At 41.3% G+C, this 27,830-nt stretch overlaps 1 protein-coding gene across 5 annotated transcripts in view; it reads left to right on the top strand.

The window, feature by feature from the left end:
- Window positions 1–1,915: 1,915 nt before the first annotated feature.
- Window positions 1,916–27,830, top strand: part of LOC107818865 (WAT1-related protein At3g28050) — a 30,636-nt gene continuing 4,721 nt past the window's right edge. For 2 of the 5 annotated variants that reach the window (XR_001655527.2, XR_001655528.2), the window contains exons 1-7: window positions 1,916–2,215; window positions 2,312–2,425; window positions 3,394–3,625; window positions 3,707–3,865; window positions 5,271–5,422; window positions 5,512–5,688; window positions 7,760–7,818. Coding sequence is in view for 2 of the 5 variants with exons in the window: in XM_075240706.1 (XP_075096807.1) it covers window positions 1,965–2,215; window positions 2,312–2,425; window positions 3,394–3,625; window positions 3,707–3,865; window positions 5,271–5,422; window positions 5,512–5,662 (1,059 nt within the window). In the remaining 3 variants the exon portion in view is untranslated. Of the gene's footprint in view, window positions 2,216–2,311; window positions 2,426–3,393; window positions 3,626–3,706; window positions 3,866–5,270; window positions 5,423–5,511; window positions 5,689–7,759; window positions 8,284–9,250; window positions 9,642–27,830 lie in introns of those variants that run through there. The other 3 variants (XR_012703697.1, XM_075240706.1, XM_016644922.2) reach the window with 3 other exon arrangements.

Here is a 27,830-nt window from a genome sequence, read left to right as displayed (position 1 = left end):
AGCTCCACATGGGCATAAGGTTTCAAACCTTCCAAGAACGAGAAGAGTTTGTATTTGTTGCCTATATCCCGTATGTTCAACATAAGTGTGGAGAATTCACGCATGTAATCCCAGACTGACTTGGTCTGACGGAACTTTCGGAGCCTTCTCCATGCATTGTATCCAACATTTTCAAGGAAGATTGTAAGCGTACGGCTGCCTTCAGGTTTCCCCATGTATCACGATTATCTTCACCAGCCCTGGTAGCTTCTTATTTCACCCTCCACCAAAGTTTAGCGTCACCCTTAAGATACATGGTAGCCGTTGCTATCTTCTTTGTTTCTTCTAGCTCCCCCATAGCATCAAAGTATTGTTCGATGTAAAATATGAAGTTCTCCACTTCTTTAGCATTTCGAGCCCCATTGTGGGGCTTCGGTTCAGGGATATTGATTTTTTGTGGCATAGGGGCGAGGTTCACAGCACCCCCGATGTGGTTTCCTCCTCCTCGGAGTAGGCCTTGTAACACAGCGTTGCTAATATTATGCTGACCCGTCAAGTTATCTATAAATTATTGCATGACAGTCACCATGTATGCCTCTTATTGCTTATGGGCTAAATCTTTGGTCCTCTCCTGTTGGAGCCTCTCGAATTTACTGAAATTTCGGCTGCCTCTGTGACTACCATTTGTCGGTCTCCTTCAGAGTGGCAACTGATAATTGCAATGTCTCATTTGGCCTACCGCATCATGCTGTCCAAGTCGTCCAACCTTTGCACTAGGCTGATTCTTAGATCATGCACTGTACTCGCAATGGGTCGTAATACATTAACCGTCTCTTCAAGGGCCGCAATGCGGTCCCCATGATCCACTATGGTCTAAAATAGAGGTAATGGCAATTTGTTCCTTCGTCCGATATCGAGCCGAGGCTCTGGTACCAACTGTTACACGACGCCTTCCTGAGATGTCTTGGAAGGGCGATACAAGGCTAAGCAATCGATGTCCGTGCAGTTGCTATCCACCAACTGGGGTCCTCCGTACGAGACTGTCAGTGAAGTAGGGAAAAATCGATGTCAAGAGAAATTAAGAGGAAAAAAAGAGAAAGAGAATGAAAGAAAGCTTGATTGCAGTAATGAAAGTTATTACAGAAAGGCAACACGACATCCAGGGGAAGAGACACCAATACAGAGAATTGTTTGCTTGCTTGAAAGTTTAACTACTTGATCCCCCTAATAATGCTTAAAAAAAAATCAAAGTTACAGGACTTGACATAAATAAGCTAGAGATTCATAATGGAAATACAGGAAGTAAAACTACTATATATTTACAACAAAAATGACTTAGATTCGCACAAGGTAAAAGCAAGTCCGTTCTGGCCGCAGGGCATGGGTCGATTGCGCTGACAATGGCACGCGACTGGGGCATAGCCTGCCGAGGGGCGCTAATGGCATCTGCCTGTGGCTGGGCGCTGGTGAAAGCTATTAATGGGGCGACATAGGGACAAACACGCTTGTCACGTGGCACGACCAAGACCACGAGGCCGTCCATGGCGCTAGGCGTCCGGAGACAGCCAATTTTTAACGGCCAAGACCACGAGACCGTCCATGGTGCTAGGCGTCCGGAGACAGCCAATTTTTATCTCTATCTTAAACTTCGAAATGAATTGTTTTTTTTTCAATGCATTTAAACTAGTAAGTGATCCTCAACTATCGTTTAGTTTACAATTACATAATAGGTTTTAAAAAAAATGTGGGAGATAATATCATTTTATCTATGATTAATTAAGATAAATTTTATATCTTGATGTAAAAAAATATACTAATTGATAAAATATGATATGGAAGTTGATATTTCCACAAATATTTAATTTTTTTTTTTTGGGGTTATTTTGGGACCCACAATAGAAAAGTTTTCCTAGAAGCACATGTTGGATTTTGGAAGTGTACTGAATAAAGTCCAAGTTCAGGGTCAGCTAACAAGAGACTGAAAAATGGCGATGGAGATGAAGATGAAGGAAGCTTTGCCATACATAGGAATGGTTTCAACACAATTTGCACAAGTGGGTTTAATGATTGTAGGCAAAAAAGCCATGTCCACTGGAATGACCAACTTCACTTTCGTCTTCTACTCCAATGCTCTTGCTTCCCTTATTCTCCTCCCTTCTTTCTTCTTCTATAGGTCAACTCGTCCTCCACTCAATTTCTCACTTATATGTGGATTTTTCTTGCTGGGAGTTCTTGGGTATGGGATTTCTCATCTTTCAATTAGCTGGTTTTTGATTTAGCAATTGGTAAAGGTCTAATATTTGGGTTATGGGTTTTTCATGATTTTGTGTAGTTGTTCAGCTCAGCTAACAGGGTATGCTGGGATTAATTATACTTCTGCTTCATTTGCTTCAGCTATGCTCAATCTCATCCCAGGTTTTACTTTCGTACTTGCCGTCATTTTCAGGTTTTTACCCTCTTCTCACTTTTGTTCTAGTTGATTTTAGAGTAGAATGAACACCAATACTCAATTCGTTTAATTTTATATGATCATGTTTGATTCGGCACTGAGTTTTAAAAAGAAAGAAAGGCTAGCACGAACTTGTGGTCTTAACTATACCACGGCATTTCTATAGCTAAGAGTAAGGGTAAAATGAGAAATTTAAAGTTAAAAGTTACCAAATATGGAAATGATCATCTTCTTTTTGGAAAATACTAAAAAAGAATGAGTGTGATATAAAATGGAATGGAGGGAGTATTAAGCAAGCCAGTTTATTCACTTTCTAGCTTATGAGAAAACAGATTAGTATATTGTTCCCTCCGAAGTGAAGTGTTCGTAATTTGAATTTTCTACTTGGTATACTTATGTTTTCAATGTTACAAATATTGCAGTGAGTTCTATGTTTGTTTTCATCGGAGTTTCTTTGTTTTCGATAATCAGTATAATTGTTTTCTAATTCAACTGAATGCTCATTTCCATTCAATTAAAGAGCATGTGTAACCAGAAACAACGTAGGAAATTAAGGAACCATGGAAGGAAGAATAAAATGGTGGAAATAAAACAGAATATTGTACAGCACCATGAGTTTAGCTATCTATAATTCTTTATTTGTTAAACTAAAACATGTTAGCATTGAACTGGAAAAAGTGAATGTATACAAAAATGCCTCAATATTCTTTGTTGAGGGTGCTGTGTTTCATATTTCTTTTCATCTGCCATTTGGTTATGAAGATTTAAAAGAAAATATGAAGTAGGAGCACATACACATGCACATTAGAAGGTCATATCATTTTGATAAACCTGCTAAAAAATCATTCAGTGCGGTCTCCTCTCTTTGTAAGCTTTATTGATGTAATTGGATACTATAGATATCTTCGATCACAAGAGACTGGAACAAATAACAAAAATGCACATTTTTCTTTGCTTTCTATCAGGATGGAGAAATTAGATTATCGAAGTACAAGTACCCTGATTAAATCTGTTGGAACCGTCGTCTCAATTGCCGGAGCCTTCACCGCCACTCTTTACAAGGGACCGCAAATTTTTTTGAGTTCCTCATCTTTGAAGCCTCAAAATTATCTTCATTTTCAGGAAACTGACTGGGTGATTGGAGGACTATATCTTGTAGTGGATTGCATAGCGGCTTCAGCGTATCTAATTGTACAGGTGTGAGAATAACTCATTGAAAGCCACACCTTTGTTAGTTGAGAATCGGCGCTAGAATTGATATATTTATGCTTTTTACAGGCTTCCATCCTTAAAAATTATCCAGTTGAGCTGATTGTGGTCTTCTTTTACTGCTTCTTTTCCTCCATTCTATCAGCAATAGTCTCTCTGTTTATGGACATGAACATAAATGCTTGGATGCTACAATCTGGTACGAGATTGTTCGCTGTTTTATACTCAGTAAGTAGGTAAAATGTGTGCATTTTACATTATAGGATTTTCTCATATTGTGACCATGCTAAGATAATAATCGACGAAGCACTTGTCAGGCTCTGTTTGAGTACTTCAATAAATATATGATTCATGCTCAATTGCGAATGGTATGAATTTACTTAATCTGGTTCTAGCTTTCCGCCTGCTTTGTATCAGAAGTAAATTCAAGCTAATTGTACATTTTTCTCCACTTAACCCCTTGATCTGAACATTATCTTTACTTGGCTCAGTTTGTTCCTATTAGACTAGACTCTCCCAATTGCAACCTAAGGATACAGTTTTTTTTCCTACTCTTAGTTAATCTAAGTTAGTGTGTTTTGCTAAGGTGGGATCAATCTCGGTACTAAACTAGACAAGGAGTTTGTTCTAAAATATGAATCTGAAAACGCTAATACAAAAGAAAGGTCGAGAGGGATAAGCTGGGCCAATGTGAGGCTTATATGTTTGCACACTGAATTTAGTGGCTGTTCCAAGGTTTTCAGGTTGGAAAATATGTGCTGTAAATTAGTGATACGAAAGTGAGAAGGATAAGAAGATATTGGCAAAGTGATCAATGAATAATAGATACTTCTAATTTTAGAAGAGTTTCTTTCTTCGTGGGATCCGCTTAAGATTGAAAGATTCACATACTGCCTTTATACGGTTAACTAAATTTTTTGGCAACAAATTGCTTCAACTGTGGAAATATCTTGACATATCGTGTCTTCTTAACAGGCAAACCTTTCATGTGCTTAGTGCCCATTTCCCTTTCAAAATACACTGAACAGTGAATTTGGAACCTTTAGTGGTAATTAGAACAGTTTTTTCACTATATTGCTATATCACTAGTATATTGAATTCTCTTACTTACTTTCTCTACCAGCTTGCTAATGATATTTTAAATTACAACTAAGTGCTTTGCTATTTAAGGACAATTACTTCCAAAGACTACTAAACCAAGACAAATCAAAACTGTCCTCATAATCACTTAGTAAAACAAGACATAGGCTTACATAACTTCTATTGATGTGCTAAAACCTGCTAAGGAGTGATATTAGCTTTGAATTTGGTTTATCTTGTGTTCAAGAAATTATTCAAACTACCCTGGCCTAACAGTTGTCCATTTATGGTGGTTTAGCTTCCATCTTCTTCTATCCAGCTATTACACTTTATTCCCAGTGGTTCCTTTGAGAATACGTTAGCTTGTGCATCTTAGAAGAAGCCTAATTACAAGAAAATTATGTTGAGCTTTATCAATTGAGAATAATGAATTTATGGTTGCTTATTTGATCAGCATCGAGAGGTTCATCAGTTTCCTTCTACAGCATATCTCAACCATCTGACCCTTCTTCAGCATATCTCAACCATCTGACATGTATTTTGCTTTTCTTAGGGAGTATTTGGCTCTGCATTTCAAGTCAGTGTAATGTTTTGGTGCGTTCGTAGAAGGGGACCTCTCTTTGTTGCTATGTTCCATCCTCTGGGAATCGTAATTGCTGCTGCATTGGGTATCATCTTCTTAGGAGATATTTTCTACCTTGGAAGGTATTGTTATATTTCTTTGACAACCTTACAAATCTATAGAAGTGTTGGCAAAATGGACTACATGTGCCTAATCATCACTTTTGTTACAGCTTGGTGGGGTCAATTGTAATTGTTGTTGGCTTTTATGCTGTGATGTGGGGAAAAACACAAGAAAAGAAGGTAGATGAAGACCATCTGTCAAGAAATATCAATTCAAAGGCCCCACTCTTGCAAATAAAGGATGCAGAGACAGAAGTTTAAGCACAAGATAAAAGCATATATCATAGGTACGTCCATTTTTTTTAGCATTTAACTGTTTAAAGCAAACGGGGAATACGATTTCTGTGTATCCTTTGTGTATAACTATATCAAGAGATACTCGAGCAAAGTCTCTTAGAGCAGTCTGCTTCACTGTGAAGATGATTTAAGTGTATACGTAAATCTCCTAGGTCTTTGTAGCTTATTCCAAGAACATTATGTATTTAGTCCATATGACTTAGTTAAGAAACTTCAGGGGACCGAAAATGATTAAATATTGGGCTGGATGGGGTGTGGTTAGGACAATTTTGACTCATGCTCCTTCTGCTTATGTTTTCTTTGAATAAGGATGTAGACAGAGCCGTCACATCCTATTTGGGCTCAGACCCTTGGATAGAGTATAAATCTCAAGAATTATAAGAAACAACAAAACAAGGGAATATTTGGTAAAAGTACTCTCTTTTTAATTCTTGCTCACCAATACTATAGCCAATATGTAGACCCATATGTATGACATCCTTGAATCAAACATTATGTGGAACATGTCGGTCCTTCCCAGAGAGAACATTTTTTGTCTTTTTTTTTTAAAGTACGTCCAGGAGACGTTTTAGGATTTAATTTAGAGTTTGTTTCGTAAGAGCAAGTGTAATGCAAGAATATTGTCCTTTCTGTTACGTCTCTGTTCTTGGCATGTCAATGATTAATATGGTAACTATTCATTATCCCTATATGCTCTTCCGATTTCAGAAATCGGTGCTGTCAAATATGAATTTGGTATTCAATGTTGTGGCATTCCAATTTCCATTTATAAGGGGTTCTCCTTTGTATTCAAAAGATAGCAATTTAACATAATGTTTATTTAGAAAGATGAGATTTTGACATGGATGCAACTTGAGGAAGTGATACTTAAATGCCGATAGGCCTTTTGTCACAGAGATCAAGTGGGAGTTAGAAGTAGAGAAGTGGTTGGCCGTGGTGATAATCTAGTTAAAAGTTCCAAATTTGTGATATATAGGCATTTCCTAGTATATTCGCTACAGCTCTGCCTTAGTTTTGGCAGCTTGTAACATGTAAGCTACATCTGAACCAGTCCATTGAGAATTTCTTCAATTTAGAGCTGACGTCCACCATAATTCAATCTCATCCTTTTAGTCTATGTTGAATTCTTCTGCGTAAACCCTCCCAGATGCAAACCTATTGACTTCAATGTATATATCGTAAGTTAGACGGCTTGTTTTCGGTATTATAAATTGTAACAGGTCGTAAGGATTATATGTAAAAAGATGAGTTGGATAGAAAAGGTCATATTAGCTTCAAAGTGAAGAAAAGGTGTGGATAGCCTGTGGTGTCCAATGTGCCAACCATCCTGAGGAATTACTTTATGATATTATTGAAAACATTCTAATTTGTTAAAAATGCACTTATTATTGGCTTGCAATAATCTTAATAGTATGCATATTTTAGGATGTAATATAACCTTTGATTTTATAGCGCAGTTCGTCTTTTGAAACCTTTTTTCTTCAACCTACATACATCCTCTCCTTATCTTCTTTTATTTCACGGATCTGTTATGTTGGTGGATTGAGCATCAAGTAAAAGAACTAGCTGTGCTTTACAGAAATGAATTGTAAAGTACAGAAGGACTGAATGATATATTTGAGAAGAAAAATGGTGAATCAGTTTTTAGCGGACAGACTATTAGTGATCTGAAAGCATATGCGGCCCATAATAATTTTATCTTGATGAAACTTATGAACTAAATTATTAATAAGAATGATGCTTTGCATGACTTGAGAAGAACAAGAAAAAGAGAAACCTACCCTTTTTTGATAAATAAATGAATCATAGAACACCATAGATTTTTTTTATCTATGAAACTAGAAGACATATCTTTCTGTGTTTGAAGAAGTTGACATTGTGTGTTATAGTGTGATATATATGTGCATTTGGGGATTTTATATTAAAAAGTGAATGTATATGTTGACATAACATTGTATTTGACGTTTCAAAATGCACTTGTCGTTGACATTTTATGTTGAATAATCTGAATGGAAGCAAAGAACTGATAAGAGGTTTTTTTTTTTCGAAAAAAATTGATAGAGCTTGTCTCCTCATGTTACTGAAAGCAGCATTGGTTATTACAAAGTCAAGTATGACAGGTATGTATAAGGTAGCTCATTCTTTGCCTCTAAAAAGAAAATTAGATAACTCATTGCAAAATGCCTGATGCCTCTGTGTGGAGGGGGCACTTTAGATGGTTGTGTCACACCTCCTTTTTGCGCGCCCGGACCCGAAGGATAAATGCGCGAAGGGAGTTTTTCCAATTTAAGTGACAATATTCGAAATGGGATTATTTATTTAATTCAGAGTCGCCACTTGGGAAAGGTTTGGCTTTTGGTGTCCCAAGTCACCGGTTTATCTTGAATCCCAAATCGAGGAAATTTTCGACTTTTCCAAATGAAGTCTGCGAACCAGAAATTCTAAGTAAGGAATTCTGTTGACCCGAGGGAAGGTGTTAGGCACCCTCGAATCCCGTGGTTCTAGCACGGTCGCTTAAATTGTTATAATGACTAAACATCTGATTTAAATACATGTTATGACTTACGTGCTTTTATTAAGTTTTAAACCGCTTTTATTATTATCATTTATTTTTATAGAATTGCAACGTCGTGAAAATGCATCTCGAACCACGTCACAATCAATGCACCCGTGATCGTCAACACATTTTGATTCCGTTGAGATTTGGATTTGGGTCACATCAATGTGCACCCGAATCTAAGAATGTGATTTAATTAAGCCGTGCCTAAAGGGTCTAACGCGTTATTATTTTGTAGAAGGCCATGAAATTCACTAAACGGCCTATCCTGAATTCTAAATAATTATTATGGTTATTTATTGAGGGCCCCGCAATTTTGCACCTTTATTTGGCGAGGCTTGTCTCTATTTTAGAAAAGGGTATCCTAAAGTGGCTACATTTTTATATATTTGCGTCAAAAAAAAAAAAACTAAAAGAGAAGAAAGATGCTAAATTAACTATATGCTTTTGTCTAATCCGGACTCTTATCGATTTCTGATTGATTATTTACAAAGCGGAAGGATGCCATAACTTATGAAACATACTTTAATTGGACAAAGAAATTACATTCGAGATTGACCCAATATTATACTTGTGTCCAAACGTTTCTTGAATTGAATTTTACTAGACTTATTGGGGCTGAAATGAAGGAATTAACTACTGGGCGTTGTTACTAATGGGATTTGAACATGATATTATGTACTGCCTAACGAGACCCAGCAAAGACTAAAATGAAACAAGTCAGCATAGTGTAAGTTTGGAGTATCCATACTTTGTATTAACAAATAGCTACGAACTAAAACCTGAAGGACCAAACTCAGAAGTGTATTAGTTAACAATACATTTTCGTACTATTGAACTGGGAACTAACAGCTACACAGGCCCCTTAATATGCCATGAATATTACAACAAATGATTCTGAACTTCTTCAACCTTTTCATTTCATGCTTTCAAGCTGTTTCAATTACATCAATATGGGCCTGAAATGTGTACCTGGAAATGCTGAATGTGCACAGGAGAAAAAGAAGAAGATGTTGAGATCAGCAGCAAAATAAACAGGACTAGCAATAGCAACAGGACAGAGCAGCAGCAGAACAAAACGAGCAGCAGAAAAAGGGCTCAAGTGCAGAAATGCAGCTATGGCCAATAGAAAGAAATAGCCAAACGAGAGCACAACCCAGTGAAGTAGAATCAAGAACTCCAAGCAGACCAAACCAATAGTGAACCAATGGAAAACACTTGACTAAATAGACACAGCTGGAACTTCAAACAATCAGAATGGATTTCAGCGAGTTAAACGACTGAAAATCCAAATAACAAATAGGAGGAAACAATTCCCGATTGTAGATTGTATAATTTCTGTATCTCTTTGTATGTCTTTCAAGCTTTCTCTTTCAACACTCCTCACAGTGTGTGTATTTTCTTTCTTAGTTCTGATTCTCTCTATCTTTTTTATGCTCCTCCTCACAGTGTATCTATTTTCCTCTTCAGCTCTCTTTCCCCAGAAAATCCTCACTGTGTGTTTATTTTTTCTTTTACAGCCCTCCAGGTCCAGTGTGTGTATCCTCCTCCCTATATCCCTGTCTGTCCCCTTTTATAAGCCTCAAACTCAAACCTTTATCAGCCTGTTGGATTAATCAAATAACCCCTCCCATGTGCTCCCTTTTTCAGTTCCACTTAGCTATTTAAGTATTAATCCCATGACATTCCCTTGGCAGGCTTTAACTTTTCATTTTATTATCTAAAAGCAAGTATGGGCATTAAAATATATCTGACAGCATATACTGTCAGATTGTTTAAAACTTAAAAGCTTCTTAATGCAGAAAAACAGGCTGTGCACAAGGCACATGAGGTGCACCAATGCACATGCTGTGCACGAGTGCACATGCCTCCCAATTCAGGATTTAAACATAAACAATCCCTTTTTTACATTGACTGATCCAAATCAACAGCTATAGGTAAACAAAACTGGTTCTAAACTGATTTCAACAAATGTTCAACAGAAGCAAATCGATTTACTATGCTCAGACAGTTGAAATTAATTGACGACACATGTCGACTCGACTATATTAGTATTAACATACACAATCGTAGCCAAAAATCAGACATTTAAACAGTATTGATACATGGTTCGTATTATACTGACTAAGCAGGAATACACTCGAGGAGTCAACTAGTCAGTCCAAACTCGAAAACCAGCTACTTGCACAAACAAATACATAATGCCTTATCAGAATAGGAGGGGGGAATTTAGACAAACAAACAGAGGTTCAGGCGAAGTAGTTGAAGCACAGTTGATAGAGGTTAAGGACATAAACAGCACACGAACAGACCCTTACAACAATCAAACAAACCAAAACAACTAAGAAAAGAAAAGAAAACTCACCTTAAACTGCAAAAAGATCGAAACCTTAACTCGGACTTGGCCAAACCTTTCTTAAGGCTGAACGGACTTTAAACGAAGTGTTTCTCAGACGAGAAACACTTGGATTAAAGTCCATTAGACCTTAACCTCTTTGGTTCGAACGGATATGGACCAGTGACGAAGAACCCACAAATTCCAAAACTCAGATCTGGGATTCATGCTTCCCTGATCAGATTCGGACCAAACCAAGTATGGTTTGGTCACGAGGGGGGTCTGGGGAGTATCTGGTACAAAACTGGGATTGGTTGGGTCAGATCGAGTTTTGACTCGAATCTTCGAATGAAGATTCGAGGACCTGGGGGGTGATTCGAAACATGGGGTTGGTAGATTTGGGTTCAGGATGGCCTGGGGGTCCTATGGTGTTCAAGGGAAGGTCACCGGCGTCCATGCCGCCGGCTTTCATGGCGGAAGTATGCAGAGGCGGCTAGGGTTTAGGGCTGTTCGTTTGGGGAGACGAAGCAGCTGGGGTATTTGGATAGGGGGGGTAGGGTAGTGTTATGTACTTATATAGTTAGTGGGCAAGTGGATCCTGGCCGTTGGATGAGACGAGATGAAGGGCCAGGATCCTTCGGCTAACAGGGAACGACGTCGTTCCAAGGGTGAAGGGTTAGGGTCGGTCCGGGTGAGACGGGTCGGGTTTATTGGTGGGTTATGGGGATTGATCTTGGACCGTTGGATCGGCTTGGTTTAAACGGTTGTGATGGGTTGGCATCGAAACGACGTAGCTTTGGTGTTAAACTACGTCGTTTCATGGCCTGGGGGTGGGCTGTTTGGACTGGTGGCTTGGGCTGTCCGTTTGGGCTGAGTTCGTTGGGCCAATTTTAACAAATTGGCCCAAGTCCGGAAGGGGTCTTTCCTTTCCCTTTTTTTTCTTTATTTATTTTTTTTCTTCTTTTCTTATTTATTTTAAAACAAAGCTAAGCCAAAAAATCAAATTAAAATTAAATACACACTCAAATACAATTATTTGCACACATACTAAAACATTTCAAAATCGGTAAAGTCAAACCAAACAAAATCACGGACGAAAAATGCCTATTCACGATCTTCTATTTAAACGACCGAATTACGGTTTGAATTACGCAGGACACATATATATTTTTTGAATTTTATTTTAATAAAGTAAATAAATAAGAATGGGCCAAAAGCACAAATAAATCCACAAGGTGCCGCACAGAAATCCGAAATTGTACCGCGGGGCCAATTATATATTTTTTATTTCTTTTTGGAGCGATTGTCGTGTGAAGCAAAAATCACGTGCTCACAGCTGCCCCTCTTTGTTCGGAAACACGAAGGGTTTTCGTGCAAAGATCAAGTGAGCGTGTATGAGCGATTTTGCCTATAGACCACTCCGTATGAAGCATTTTTGAAAGATCTGACCGAATCTTGCTTCAAAGATTTCCTACATATCCTGGGCTAAACAGGAATCAGGTCAATGTAGTTCGAGAAGTTTTGGTAGCTGGGGCTACCATGGGACTGCAATGCTTGCCGCTACTGCTGCTGCTGTTGTCACTGCTACGTCACTGGCCGCCTTATTACAACCAAGCGAAAATTGGAAACTGAACTAACTACTTTTATGTATGTCAACTGCTAGTTACAAGATTCCTATCTATGATTCTTTTACGACTTGATCTTGGGTCTTAGCTGATTCTGCTTGTAGACTCTGATCTGAATCTTGATGCTTGCGAGTTGCGGCGACTTGTTTTTTATTCCCCAGGATACCGAATAAAATGTGACCGGCAGAGGTCAGGACTTTAGTCAAATGTTGGAGTCGATCTGCTTTCCCTTTACTCTGATATCTCGGGATATCTCTTTTTGTCTTTTTCTTCTTTGATTCCGAACTGGGATTTATCTCGTGGGTCATTTCGATCCATGTGGCTCGAGGTCAGACCTGCGGGAGAAAAGAAACAAACAAACGAAATTTTCTGCCCCAGTTTCACTAGGAAAATTTCGTTACTTATTCACCAGGAAGTTCATAAAATTGATGAAAGAGGATATGCGTGCTCAGTTCAGGGTTGGAGCCCTAATATCGACTAGCTGGGGAAAAGTTCAGTGTAGGGTTTTAAAACCCTTACGCCAAACAAAGGAAGAATTCAGTTTAGGGTTTAAAACCCTAATGCTGCCTAAAAGGAAAAAGTTCAGTTTAGGGTTAAAAACCCTAATGCTGACTAAAAGGAAAATTCAGTTTAGGGTTTAAAACCCTAATGCTGATTGCATTGGAAAAGCTCAGTTTAGAGTTTAAAACTCTAATGCTGGCTAAAAGGAAAAAAGTTCAGTTTAGGGTTTAAAACCCTGATGCTGACTAAAAGAGAATTCAGTTTAGGGTTTAAAACCCTAATGCTGATTGCATGGAAAAGCTCAGTTTAGAGTTTAAAACTCTAATGCTGGCTAAAAGGAAAAAGTTCAGTTTAGGGTTTAAAACCCTAATGCTGACTAAAAGGAAAATTCAGTTTAGGGTTTAAAACCCTAATGCTGATTGCATTGGAAAAGCTCAGTTTAGAGTTTAAAACTCTAATGCTGGCTAAAAGGAAAAAAGTTCAGTTTAGGGTTTAAAACCCTGATGCTGACTAAAAGAGAATTCAGTTTAGGGTTTAAAACCCTAATGCTGATTGCATGGAAAAACTCAGTTTAGAGTTTAAAACTCTAATGCTGGCTAAAAGGAAAAAGTTCAGTTTAGGGTTTAAAACCCTAATGCTGACTAAAAGGAAAATTCAGTTTAGGGTTTAAAACCCTAATGCTGATCGCATTGGAAAAGCTCAGTTTAGAGTTTAAAACTCTAATGCTGGCTAAAAGGAAAAAGTTCAGTTTAGGGTTTAAAACCCTGATGCTGACTAAAAGGAAAATTCAGTTTAGGGTTTAAAACCCTAATGCTGATTGCATTGGAAAAACTCAGTTTAGAGTTTAAAACTCTAATGCTGGCTAAAAGGAAAAAGTTCAGTTTAGGGTTTAAAACCCTAATGCTGACTAAAAGGAAAATTCAGTTTAGGGTTTAAAACCCTAATGCTGATTGCATTGGAAAAGCTCAGTTTAGAGTTTAAAACTCTAATGCTGGCTAAAAGGAAAAAGTTCAGTTTAGGGTTTAAAACCCTAATGCTGACTAAAAGGAAAATTCAGTTTAGGGTTTAAAACCCTAATGCTGATTGCATTGGAAAAGCTCAGTTTAGAGTTTAAAACTCTAATGCTGGCTAAAAGGAAAAAGTTCAGTTTAGGGTTTAAAACCCTGATGCTGACTAAAAGAGAATTCAGTTTAGGGTTTAAAACCCTAATGCTGATTGCATGGAAAAGCTCAGTTTAGAGTTTAAAACTCTAATGCTGGCTAAAAGGAAAAAGTTCAGTTTAGGGTTTAAAACCCTAATGCTGACTAAAAGGAAAATTCAGTTTAGGGTTTAAAACCCTAATGCTGATCGCATTGGAAAAGCTCAGTTTAGAGTTTAAAACTCTAATGCTGGCTAAAAGGAAAAAGTTCAGTTTAGGGTTTAAAACCCTGATGCTGACTAAAAGGAAAATTCAGTTTAGGGTTTAAAACCCTAATGCTGATTGCATTGGAAAAGCTCAGTTTAGAGTTTAAAACTCTAATGCTGGCTAAAAGGAAAAAGTTCAGTTTAGGGTTTAAAACCCTAATGCTGACTAAAAGGAAAATTCAGTTTAGGGTTTAAAACCCTAATGCTGATTGCATTGGAAAAGCTCAGTTTAGAGTTTAAAACTCTAATGCTGGCTAAAAGGAAAAAGTTCAGTTTAGGGTTTAAAACCCTAATGCTGACTAAAAGGAAAATTCAGTTTAGGGTTTAAAACCCTAATGCTGATTGCATTGGAAAAGCTCAGTTTAGAGTTTAAAACTCTAATGCTGGCTAAAAGGAAAAAGTTCAGTTTAGGGTTTAAAACCCTGATGCTGACTAAAAGAGAATTCAGTTTAGGGTTTAAAACCCTAATGCTGATTGGTTGGGGGCAAAGTTCAAGAATACTAAGCGACCTCTCTTTTTTTTCTTGTTTTAGTAGAAGATACAAGGGAGTTTCGTGGAAACTTACCTTTCGAGTGAATTCCTTATTGCCAAAATATTTCTTGCACCCATGTACCTTCTTCTTTGGGCGACACCTGCTCCTTGCACGGTTGTCTTGGATTACACCTGTTTCAACTTTTCAGACGAAGGACAATTGTTAGTTCGGAAATGACGGTCGGTTTGGTGACCTTGATCGTTCCCGGTTGCTTTGTTGCGTCTTTATTCCTGTTGTGAAGTCCTGCCATTGATTTGATTCATATGCCGAAACCCTTTAGACCGCTCAGGCTTGTATTTCCAGATTCTGTGATGATTTGCCTCGTAAGGCTCTTTTTTTTCTTTCTCTTTTTTGTGTCCCGTTTTGCTTGGAGATTCTCAACGGGGATTTTATTGGAGGTATTTTGTGGGGATTTGTACAAAAGGGAAGCTTTGTGGGGAATATTTACAAAGTGGATTCTTCATGTGGATTTTTGTACAATGGGCATGCTGGGGATTTATTTCAAAGTGGGATTTGGGATTTGTTGGGGTAAGCTTGTTGGGGAATATTTACAAAAGGACTTGCTGGGATGTGCTGAGGAGATTCCATTTTTTTTTTTTTATATTGAGGAGATTCTGTGGGAGATTGTACAAGACTCTGTTGGGATTTGTACAGGGGGAGACTCTGTGGGGATTTGTCCGAAGGTGGACTTGCTGGGGAAGATTTCAAGATTTCTCTCTTTTTCCTTTACTCCGGCACACCATCAAACGTCATGATCCATCATGCTTGGGTAATCATATCAACGAGATGAGGTGCTTTCCTTCATGAGACGGGATTCCGTGCAAACAAACCATGCCACCTACTCTTTCCGGTGCATCCTGAACTCTGGGTTAAAATGCAAAAAAGGGATTCGAAAAGAAACAAAGCAGGGGAAAACAAATCAGAAAAGGAATACCCTTTTCGGGACGAGAAAGACTTATCTGAGGAAGATAACGCTGGCTTTAAATGACATGACATGCCTTTTGGACTGGACGTCTGACCTTCTAAGAGCTTGCGTTTTCCTGAACCAGAACGGACCTGTGATTCCAAACTGGTGGGATTCTGCCGAGACTTTCTTGGGGTGGCGTCATTCTTTTCGGCCAACAGCGCCCTTTGCGGGTTTTCGCTGGCTGACCTCTCTCATTTCTCTTCCTGTCATCGCTTGATAGCACTCTTTGCGAGTTTTTACTAAACAAGCTCTCTCATTTTGGTTTCTCTTCTCCCGTCGCCTCATGGTGCCCGAAGGTTTTCACCGCCGAGACTCTCTCATTTTATTTCTCTCAACTCAGGGTGTGCCGGTTTCCATTTGTGATGCTTATTGGTTTCCCACTATCTTTGGTAATTGATTTGAAGGCTTGTACTTGGTAAAGAGAGGTAGCTGATACTAAACTTCTCAAGTGTCCTGACATGCCCCGGTTTTCAATTTCAGGGCTGCTGGGATTTTGTTGTTGGTGCGACTGAACCTCAGGGAGAGGCTGCCTACGTATCCTTTCGGAATCAAGTCAAACGTAGTTCAGGCCTCAATCAATTTTTTTTTTTTTTTTTTTTTTTTAACGGCTCAAAAGGTGGTAGCGAGAATTGGGTAGTGTTTGGGGAGTAGTGGGGAATAAACACCTTCGCCCTTTTCAACGTGTCAGGACCACTTGGAGTGTGATCTAGACGTAGTACCTCTTGACTGCATCTGCATTCACCGCTGTGTCAGGGTCATTTCCTTCGATATCACCTAAATACAATGCTCCTCTTGGCAATATTTTCCTTACGATGTATGGGCCTTTCCAATTTGGGGCAAACTTTCCTTTTGCTTCTTCATGATGCGGCAGAATACGCCTCAGTACCAATTGTCCTACTTCGAAATTCCGAGGTCGGACTTTCTTGTTGTAAGCACGGGCCATCCTTCGTTGGTATAACTGTCCGTGACAAACTGCAGCCATCCGCTTTTCATCAATCAACGTCAATTGCTCCAGTCGAGTCTTAACCCACTCGCTGTCCTCGATTTCTGCTTCGACAATGATTCGAAGTGAAGGAATCTCTACCTCTGCCGGTATTACGGCCTCGGTTCCATAAACCAAAAGATAAGGAGTCGCTCCCACCGATGTGCGCACCGTAGTGCGATACCCCAATAACGCAAAAGGTAACTGCTCATGCCACTGTCGGGAACTTTGTATTGTTTTCCTCAAAATCTTCTTGATGTTTTTATTTGCAGCTTCTACAGCACCATTGGCTTTTGGCCGATAAGGAGTGGAATTCCTGTGTGTTATCTTGAATTGCTCGCACACGTCTCCCATCAAGTGACTGTTCAAGTTTGCTGCATTATCTGTAATGATAGTCGCAGGAATACCGAAGCGACAGATAAGATTTGAGTGTACAAAATCCACTACAGCTTTCTTGGTGACCGACTTGAGAGTGACAGCCTCTACCCACTTTGCGAAGTAATCGATGGCAACCAGTATAAACCTGTGTCCATTCGAAGCCTTTGGTTCAATTGGTCCAATGACGTCCATGCCCCAAGCGACAAATGGCCAAGGTGCGGACATGGGATGCAGTTCCGTGGGAGGTGCATGAATCAAATTACCGTGCACCTGACACTGATGACACTTCCGGACAAAGCTAAAGCAATCCTTTTCCATGGTCATCCAGTAATAACCTGCTCTAAGGATCTTCTTCGCTAAGACATACCCGTTCATGTGAGGTCCACACACACCTGCGTGTACTTCGTGCATGATCTTTCTCGCTTCCTCGATGTCGACACATCTTAAGAGATTGAGGTCCGGAGTCCTCTTATATAACAATTCACTGCTCAAAAAGAAACCACTTGCATGTCGCCTAATGGTCCTCTTTTGATCTCTAGTTGCATGCTCGGGGTATTCTTGTGTCTTCAAGAATCTCTTGATGTCATGGTACCAAGGCTGCGTATTTGATCCCGCCTCGATTACACTGCAGTAACCGTGTCTTTCCTTGATTTGGATTTCCAAAGGATCGACGTGGGCGTCGCCCGGGTAGGGTAGCATAGAAGCCAGAGTAGCAAGTGCATCTGCCAGTTCATTGTGACACCTCGGAATATACCTGAATTCTATTGAGTTAAAGCGCTTGCTGAGGTCCTCCACATGTTGTCGGTATGGGATGAGTTTGACATCCCGAGTTTCCCATTCGCCTTGAACTTGCCGGATGATCAGGTCAGAATCTCCCATAATCAGTAAGTCTTTGACATCCTGATCGATTGCCATATGTATGCCCATAATGCAGGCTTCATATTCAGCTGTATTATTTGTGCAGAAGAAACGAAGTCTAGCTGTGGCGGGATAATGCTGACCGGCAGGTGAGATCAAAATTGCCCCAATCCCTATACCCTTGGCATTCACGGCTCCGTCAAAGAACATCTTCCAAACATGAGCTTCCTCTGAGATCACTTCTACGGTGTTTACCTCTTCATCTGGAAAATAGGTATCCAATGGCTGGTATTCCTCATCGACCGGGTTTTCGGCCAAATGATCTGCTAACGCCTGGGCTTTCATTGCCGTGCGAGTGACATAAACTATGTCGAATTCCGTAAGCAAGATTTGCCATTTAGCCAGTCTCCCAGTAGGCATTGGTTTCTGAAATATATATTTCAAGGGATCCAACCTGCTTATGAGGAATGTAGTGTGGGCTTGGAGATAATGCCTCAGCTTTTGAGCAACCCATGTGAGAGCGCAACATGTCTTCTCCAACAGAGTGTATTTGGCCTCGTAGCTGGTGAATTTCTTGCTCAGGTAGTAGATCGCTTGTTCCCTTTTCCCGGTCACATCGTGTTGCCCCAGGACGCAGCCAAAGGAGTTCTCCAAGACTGTCAGATACAAGAAAAGTGGCTTCCCTGGTTCGGGAGGGACCAAGACTGGGGGATTCGAAAGGTACTCTTTGACTTTATCAAAGGCTTCTTGACACTCCGTGGTCCACTTAATCGCCGCATCTTTTCTTAACAACTTGAATATGGGCTCACACGTGCTTGTCAGCTGGGCAATAAACCGACTGATGTAGTTCAGTCTGCCCAAAAGACTCATCACGTCTTTCTTCGTTCTTGGGGGAGGTAGATCTTTGATAGATTTTATCTTAGTCGGATCTAGCTCGATACCTCTCCTGCTTACGATGAAACCCAAAAGTTTACCCGACGGAACTCCGAAAGCGCATTTGGCTGGATTTAGCTTCAAGTCATACTTCCTTAGCCTCTCGAAGAATTTCCTCAAGTCTTGGATGTGATTATCCTGTGTCCTGGACTTGACTATTACATCGTCCACGTACACCTCTATTTCCTGATGCATCATGTCATGGAAAATGGCGGTCATGGCCCTCATATAAGTAGCCCCAGCATTCTTTAAACCAAACGGCATGACCCGATAACAGTAGGTGCCCCAAGGCGTGGTGAAGGCAGTTTTCTCGGCATCCTCTTCATCCATCAATACCTGATGATACCCAGCGTAACAATCTACGAAAGACTGTATCTCGTGCTTGGCGCAATTGTCAACGAGGATGTGGATGTTGGGCAGCGGGAAATTATCTTTAGGACTTGCTCTGTTCAGATCTCGGTAATCTACACATACTCGAGTTTTCCCGTCCTTTTTCGGTACTGGAACCACATTCGCCAACCATGTTGTATATTGGACTACCCGGATCACTCCTGTTTTCAGTTGCTTGGTGATCTCCTCTTTAATTTTGTCACTGACCTCGGTTTTGAACTTTCGTTGCTTTTGTTGAACCGGAGGACAATCAGGATGAATCGGCAATTTGTGAACCACTAGATCGACACCTAGTCCCGGCATGTCATCATATGACCAAGCAAACACGTCTTTAAATTCAAGAAGAAGTTGAATTATCGCCTCTCGCGTTTTCTTGTCCGTGTGAATGCTTATCTTGGTCTCCCGGATTTCTTCCGGGGTTCCTAAATTTACCGGTTCAGTGTCATTCAGATTTGGCTTAGGTTTATTCTCGAAATATTCCAACTCTCGGTTTATCTCCCTAAAAGCCTCTTCCGCATCATATTCTGGTTCTGGATCCATTAATTCGCAGTTAAATAGCTCATTGTGATCCGGGCGTGAAGTCCGCAAGCATGTCATATTTAAAGCCGCATTATTAGGACTGAAAAGGAAGATAAGAGGAAAAGTAATAAAATCAGAACGAAAGAAAGAAAGGAAAGCAATGAAGATTTTTTTTCATTTTCTTTGGAAAATTGGAAGACAACAACGTTTACAACTAGGAATTCGGAACAAAAAATGAAAAGAAGAAAACGTTCAAGTTATGTCCCGGAGATAACTTGTGATACAAGAAAGGTGGCAGGACAGGTCTACCCGGACTTCCGTCTAGTTGGGAATGGCGTGATCTCCCAGTTTTGGAGCTTGGCGTTTGGCCCCATGTATATCATCTCAGCAGTGCTCGTGCCTTCGCCTGGTTGAACCATATGGACCTCGTAGAGCATTTCCCTCATTGCCCCACATATTTCCTCGATTTCCTCAACCGTGAAGACCTCATCTTCTTCTTCTTCAGTGTACCCTGGCCTGACAAAAGTCGCATGTAAATCCGGCAGTGGTTGAGGCAACTTCCAGCCCTCATTTCTCCTTTTCTTTGCCCATTTTTCGTCTGCTGGAGTAGGTTTGAAACCTAGTCCAAAAGGTTTCTTGATGACTGGTAAAGTAATGGGTTCCGTCATTCCCTGAAGGGTTCGTCCAAGCCCCTTCCCTGGCCTAAATCCGTGTCGGATCATCTCTTTGGCCACCATAACCGAAGCGTTAGACAAGAAAGGCTGGGGGCAAGGTACTCCCTCTTCGTGCTGCTCTGCCAATACCACCTCGAAAGCTTGATAGACCGTATGCTCACTCCCTTCTCTTGGTTCAAGATACGGGATAGATGGGTCCCGATAAATGGCATGTTCATCTTCTCCATGGACCACGATCTCTTGGTCTTCATACTCGAACTTCACCATCTGGTGAAGAGTAGAAGGCACGGCTCCTGCCGCATGGATCCAAGGCCTGCCAAGGAGGAAATTGTAAGATGTGTCCATGTCGATCACTTGGAAAGTGACTCGAGATTCGACTGGTCCTATGACCAGCAACAGGTCTATTTCTCCCATGGTGTCTCTCTTGATACCATCGAAAGCTCTCACGCAGACGTTGTTGGGTCGAATTCTTCCGGTCTCAATTTCCATTCTTTGCAGCGTGGAGAGCGGGCAGATGTCAACACCTGATCCCCCATCCAGCATCACCCGCTTGACATAGTAGTCCTCACATTTGACGGTTAAATGCAATGCCTTGTTGTGTGCTGCTCCTTCCGGGGGTAGATCGTTCTTGCTGAAGGAGATTTGGTTGACGGCGAAGAATCTTTCGGTCATCCGCTCTAGTTGCTCCACCGAGGTTTCGACCGGTACGTATGCTTCATTCAGGGTTTTCAGCAGGATCTTTTGATGCTCGGTTGATCTCATTAATAGTGACAGCATGGACACCTGCTCAGGGTGCTTGCGCAGCTGGTCTATCACTTCATAATCCGGCATCTTCATCTGCTTGAAGAACACTTCCGCTTCTTCAACACTCACAGGCTCCTTTGGAGGGAAGCGCCTTTGTGTGGCGTTGTTCAATCCTTGGGTATTTGAGTACCCTCCAACGAAAGTATTTTCTGGAAGTTCTTCCATGACCTCCTTACCTTTGTATGTTACCAAAGTCTTTTGATAATTCCACGGTACTGTGGACGGGTTGGTCATCGGCTTTTGTGGCACGCGTCCGATAACCACTGGCTCATTCAGCCGAGGTGGTTGAATCGTCCCCCGGACCACATAGGCCCCTTTTGGCACATACATAGGTTTTGCCTTTTTGATCCCGAAGTTCTGCGTCTTCTTGGCTTGACCCCGCGGTACGTAAAGAACTCCACCCTTTGCTGGTACTACTTTCTTCTCCACCTTCTTTTCAGGCTTGCTTTCTGCAGCCTTGGCCTCTTCCCCCCTTTCTGATTTCTGGTCTATTTCAGGCCTCCTCCCTGTGTCGACAATGGCAATTATGGCTTTCAAGGCAGGGTCGAACTCTTTGTCTTCACAAATCATGCCGATCAGCGGCCCATTATTGTGAGCGGGCAATGGATTGTTAGTTACATTTGGGATCTCTTCGTCCCTTAGCACTATCTTCCCCTGCTCTATCAAGTTTTCGACCACTCTTTTCAATGACCAGCAGTCGTTTGTATCATGTCCTTCGGCCCCTGAATGATAGGCGCATCTGACTCCGGCTTTGTAAGAAGGAGATGTCGGGTTTTGCCTCGTTTGGGGAATTGGTTGCAAGAAACCCAACTGGACTAGCTTAGGGAACAATGTGGAGTATTGTTCACCGATGGGCGTAAAAGTCCGCCGTCGAGGCGGCTCTTGGGGGCGGTAGTTATTTTGCGGGGGTTGTGGGTTATAGTGATTGCGGTAAGGAGGCTGATTTCTGGGAGGTGGATCTGGGCCTCGGTTGGCTTGTTGTGGTGAATGGTTATAAGGTTGGGCATTCATGACCATATAAGGTTGATGAGCATATGCCACATTTGAGTGGGGGTAGTAGTGTTGTGGGGCCCTTTCCGGAAAATGGGGCCTGGGATGACGATACTCCCTTGCTTCAGAGGCTGCCATAGCCGTTTCTTCCTTCTTCTTCCCCCTTGTCGTTCCTCCCGACCCGCTTTGGACGGCCTGGGAGGTTGCCCTTATGGCTGCTTGACTCAGAATCCGACCCGTTTTCAACCCATTCTCTACCATCTCTCCTATCTTGATTGCTTCCGCGAATGGCTTACCCATGGCCGACATCATGTTTTGGAAATAGTCAGACTCTTGAGCCTGGAGAAAGGTAGTGACCATTTCCACTTCATCCATGGGAGGCTTCACTCTCGACGCCTGTTCACGCCACTTAATAGCATACTCTCTAAAACTTTCCGAAGGCTTCTTCTTCAAATTCGACAGAGAGTTTCGGTCTGGCGCAATGTCGATGTTATACTGGAATTGCTTTACAAAATCTCTGGCGAGATCATCCCATATATGCCATCGGGACATTTCCTGATCCATATACCATTCCGAAGCTATCCCTACTAAGCTTTCCCCAAAATATGCCATGAGCAGTTCTTCTTTTCCGCCGGCTCCCCGCAATTGGTTGCAGTATTTCTTAAGATGTGCAATGGGGTCACCGTGCCCATCATATTTCTCGAATTTGGGGGTCTTGAAACCCGTTGGCAGGTGCACGTGAGGGAACATGCACAGGTCGGCGTAAGAGACGCTCTTTTGTCCACTCAACCCTTGCATATTCTTCAAACTTTGTTCAAGGCTTCTCATTCTCTTAGCAATCTCATTTTGTTCTGCAATCCTGGGGTTCTGATCCTGTCCCGGTGCGAGTTCGCACTGAGGCGGTAGAGGATTATTGTTGGTAGCGAACCTGGTTGGTTCCATTGAGAACGATGGTGCTTGGAATGTAAAAGAGGATGCGTCAAAGCTTGGCTTGTATGTGGCAGGCTGTGCCGTAGCTGGGCAAGGTGATGCAGTAAAGATGTTCATGCTTGCATCAGTGGCCGACATTCGGGGATGAGGCTCAGAAGGTGATCCTGCGGAGAGAGCGGAGTTGGCTGGGTACCCGAATGGGGTAGCAGGGTAATTTATGGGGACATTAGAAGTCCCACCTGACCTGGAGAATAATTCAGGGAATCCGGGGACGACACTTGGCGGCTCTTTCCCATTGCTCCAGTCGTCCAGCATTTCCAACATGCGGAGCCGTAGGATTCTATTTTCTTCCGCAGTTGCGGATTCAGGCGTGAGGACGGCTGAGATTGAGCTCTCCTCAGAGACGGGGACTGTTTGCAATGGAATTTCCGAAGACATTTCCACACTTCCTTTTGACCTGGTGAAGTAAGTGTGAGTATTGCTTCTAGTCCTAACAACAGGTAGTTGAGCACCTCTCCTTGATCTCGTGAAGTATGAATGCGAGGCCAGACTTTCACCAAACCAACCGTCTTTTCAAAAACCCTGGATATTGCTCAATGACAAACGCACGGTTAATTTGCAGCAAATAACAGATAGTTAGTCTCACATAGGGCATGATGCACCTATACAATTAAGTGGATTACTATATGTCTGCTACGAGAGCATGCGTCATTCCGGTATTTTTCCTTTTATTTCCCCCCCCTTTTTTTTTATTTTCATTTATTTTTCTTTTATATTTTTTTTTGTAGCAAAATAAAATGCGATCGGATCCGATGAGGATTGCCTACGTATCACGATACTCACGTGAATCAGATCATTACGTAGTTCGAAAACACAAATGAGCATGAAAGAAGCAAATTCTTTATTATTGAAGCAGTCTATTACAAACTACATTTTGCAAAAGAAAAAGCAAACTTTGAAAATAAACCTAGACTCAAAAATAGACTAAAAATCACCCTGATGAAAAAAAAAACCAGGCAGAAGATGCTAAGATACAGATTTGACCTATGAATGCATTATGGTTTTAAAAATTGGTTTCCGCGGGGCGTCGTTCGGCCTCGCCGCGGTCCTAGGCGTGAGATCCCTCTCAAGTTGCTCTAGCTCGTGCATAGTCTGCTTGACATAAACCATTACTGCCGAGAGGAAGGTAACACTAGACATGTTCTCACATCGTAGACATCGTCTGGTGATGGCGTGGGCAACGGCTTTGATCCTATCTCTGGTTTGCTTCTTCTCTACAAGCAGGTGCTTTATCTGATCGCTGCATATCTTGAAGACTTGAACATCTTGCACGTGTTGATGCTTCAATCGCCGTACTTCCAATTTCATATGGGCTATTGTGTCATACCAGTATCTGCTTTCCATTTGGAAATCCTTGGCCTGACTAGCTGCTTTGATTTCAAGTGCTGCCATCTCTCTCTTTATTTTAGCAATAGTCTTCTCGTGGTCGCCTTCCAATTGATTCAGGTGTCTGCGATGCTTATCTGCTCTTGTATCCCACTGTGCCTTGAGCTCTGCTATGATGTTTTCAGATTTCTCCAAACCATCTCGCCATTCCCTGATTTCACCTTTTAGCCCTTTTATCAGCTGCTCGTCCGATCGACGCCTTGGTTGTCTATCTGCATCCCACCTTATCTGTTTGATCTGGGCTCTGAGCATTTCATTTTCTTGAATCAATCTGTTCCGTTCTCCCAGATCGGTAGCAACTTGCACGTTGTGTTCATATTTCAATTTTTCCACTTGTTGCTTTAACCCGCTGATTTCGGTGCAATAGCCTCTTTCTTTTGCTAACCAATCCCACTGCTTTTGTGATGATTCGGTAAAATTCCGGATGTGGGGTCTCTTAGCTGGCCTTTCGTGCTCGAGTTCCCTTCTGTACCATGCAAGGTAACCTGGCGCCGTTTCTCCTTTGGCTTGATCCCGCACGCAAGTATCTGATTTCAAATATTGACCCTCATTCCAGATTTGGCGAATCTTTGCTTCTGGGAACTGTCCGTTAGGACTTATCTCGATTGCTTGAGTGCTTAGATCTTCCTCACGAGGTACTGTCTGGCATTTTCCGAACTGTCTTAAAACTCGGCCGGGTGCGTAAGGTTGAATGCTCTTAAGCCCCATTAGCAAGAAATGAGTTTTAGTCGCTGACATATATAAGACCTCATCAACGGGCAACCATCCCAACTTCCATTGTATTTGGCTGGCAGTAAGAGCTTGAAAGAACGAGGTCCAAGCCAAGACTCCTTCGGGCAAACTGATCTCTTTGGCTCTTGCGTAAGATTCTTCTATGCGGGTCTTATCCGGGGAACCACGGCTCAAAATCTCGGAATGATGGCAAAGGTGCTCGGTCACCCATATCTGCAGGAGCAAGTTACAACCTTCGAAGAAATTTCCCCCAGCTTTACAAGCTGTGAGAGCTCGAAAGATGTCGGATACCACCATAGGCGCGAGAGTACTGTCACTTTGCGTGAGTAAAGTGCTGACGACCCCCGATATCTTCAAATCAATGTTTCCATCTTTCCTGGGAAATACCAGAAGTCCCAGAAACGTTATCATGAACGCCACCCGTCTGTGCTCGTCCCACTTCTGACGAACTCCTTTGCTGCACAGTTTGTTGATTGGATTATTGAATCCCCCCTCGTGACCGTATCTATCATATATGAAGCATGGAGTACAGAATCCGGCTGCTAGATCCGGGTTGTGGACTGTTCTAGGTATTTTCAATGAATCCAGGAACCGATGTACTGTGACGACTCTTGGGGCGACCAAGTATTTTTCCCTCAGCGGAAGTTCAGTATTCCCGATGTATCCGGCCATTTCTTCTAAAGTTGGGGTGAGCTCAAAATCAGAGAAATGGAAAACATTGTGCGCCGGGTCCCAATAGGTAACCAAAGCTCTTATGATATCTCCCCGAGGCTGGATTTCCAACAGACCCACAAGACCTTTCAGATTTTTCTTAACCTCATTTTGCCCTTCAACACCTAGATCATTCCACCATAGCCGTAACTTGATAGGGATTTTGGTCATTATTGAAAAATGTTCATTTTGCATCGTGCTCATCCTGCACATTTATTAAGGTGATTTTAACAAAAATGACTGACTCAAAATATTTTACAGAGGGGACCAAGCTTTGAACACGGCCTTTAAGCACTTCGGGGAAGAAGATTTTAAGGCTGTGTGGGTCTAAAAATGCTAATGAAAACCCAAAAGTGGCTATTTATGCAAAGTCAACCTTCCGGCGTCCCTTTCGAGAACATTCGGCTATTCATGTCAAAAACAGCATCACCTGACTTATTTATGACTCTTTAAAAAATTTGAAACATATTTTTTTTGATTTTGGCTATTTTAGCAAAATGGGGGTTGAACCCGACGAGGGTTGCCTACGTATCTCACATCCGGTGAGAATCAAACCGGCGTAGTTCGGGGATACCGCGAATAGAGAAAATTAAATAAACCTAAAAATCAGAAATAAGTATTTTTTTTTTATTATTCTTGAAGAAAGATAAAGACTAAAGAAAAAATAATTTTTTTTTGCAATATTTGGACTATCAGTCTGAATTTATGAAAAGGGTATTACAAAAGAAAGAAATTTTTTTTTTGAATTATGAGTTTTCCATTTTTTTACTTTTAAAATAAATACCATTTCTTTTTTTTTTGATTTTGAAAGTGAAAGAATTTTTTTTTTATATATACCCCCTTTTTTTAATAATTCAAACTAAGAAGACAAATTTTGTTTTTATTCTTTTTTCTTTTTTCTTTAGAACAATTCTGGTGAGGTTTTGACAATACTTGAACATTGGTTTTATTTTTCCAAAATAAGTAATTATCCTTCCACGTTGCTATTTTCCTCTTTTTTTTTTTAGAAACCGGTCAGCATGCGGAACCGAAGCAAATAAATGCACAAAACAAATAGGATGCAGCAGGGTGGTCTTTTCAATTTCTGGTTGCCTGTCCTAGACGGACCCAACCCCTGTGTTGAGTCCCCTAAGTCAAATGCAATATGATGCAAACAAGCGTTCCTACTAGGGATCCGGCATGAAGTTTCGTTATACTAGGTTTAAACCTTGGTATATGTTCTAGACTGTGTACCCGAGCGGACAACTCGAGTCGAGGAGGGGGCTACGTACCGGGGACCCGCGAGATCGTCCGGCTTTGTAACTTGTCCAACCTCTTTCTTATTTCAGGTATTGACACTAACAGAATAGGGAGTCTCGACCAGCGAGCTTCTCCCCGGAGGTAAGAAGAGAAGGGTTTCGGCACAGTTTATATACAGTTCAGATAATATCAAAGCGGTAAAAGACAGCATTTAGCACATTATGCAAAAACATGTAATAAAGATCAGATAATAAAGCCAAATATAACAATTATTCTAAGCTCGAATTCTTGAACCCTGAACCAGTGGTTCTGGGTCAACCTGTCCCCAGCAGAGTCGCCAGAGCTGTCACACCTCCTTTTTGCGCGCCCGGACCCGAAGGATAAATGCGCGAAGGGAGTTTTTCCAATTTAAGTGACAATATTCGAAATGGGATTATTTATTTAATTCAGAGTCGCCACTTGGGAAAGGTTTGGCTTTTGGTGTCCCAAGTCACCGGTTTATCTTGAATCCCAAATCGAGGAAATTTTCGACTTTTCCAAATGAAGTCTGCGAACCAGAAATTCTAAGTAAGGAATTCTGTTGACCCGAGGGAAGGTGTTAGGCACCCTCGAATCCCGTGGTTCT

Source organism: Nicotiana tabacum, chromosome 20 (genome assembly GCF_000715075.1).
Source record: "Nicotiana tabacum cultivar K326 chromosome 20, ASM71507v2, whole genome shotgun sequence".
Lineage (NCBI taxonomy): Eukaryota > Viridiplantae > Streptophyta > Magnoliopsida > Solanales > Solanaceae > Nicotiana > Nicotiana tabacum.
Note: the sequence above shows the minus strand (reverse complement) of the source record. Positions and strands in the feature narration are given on the sequence as shown.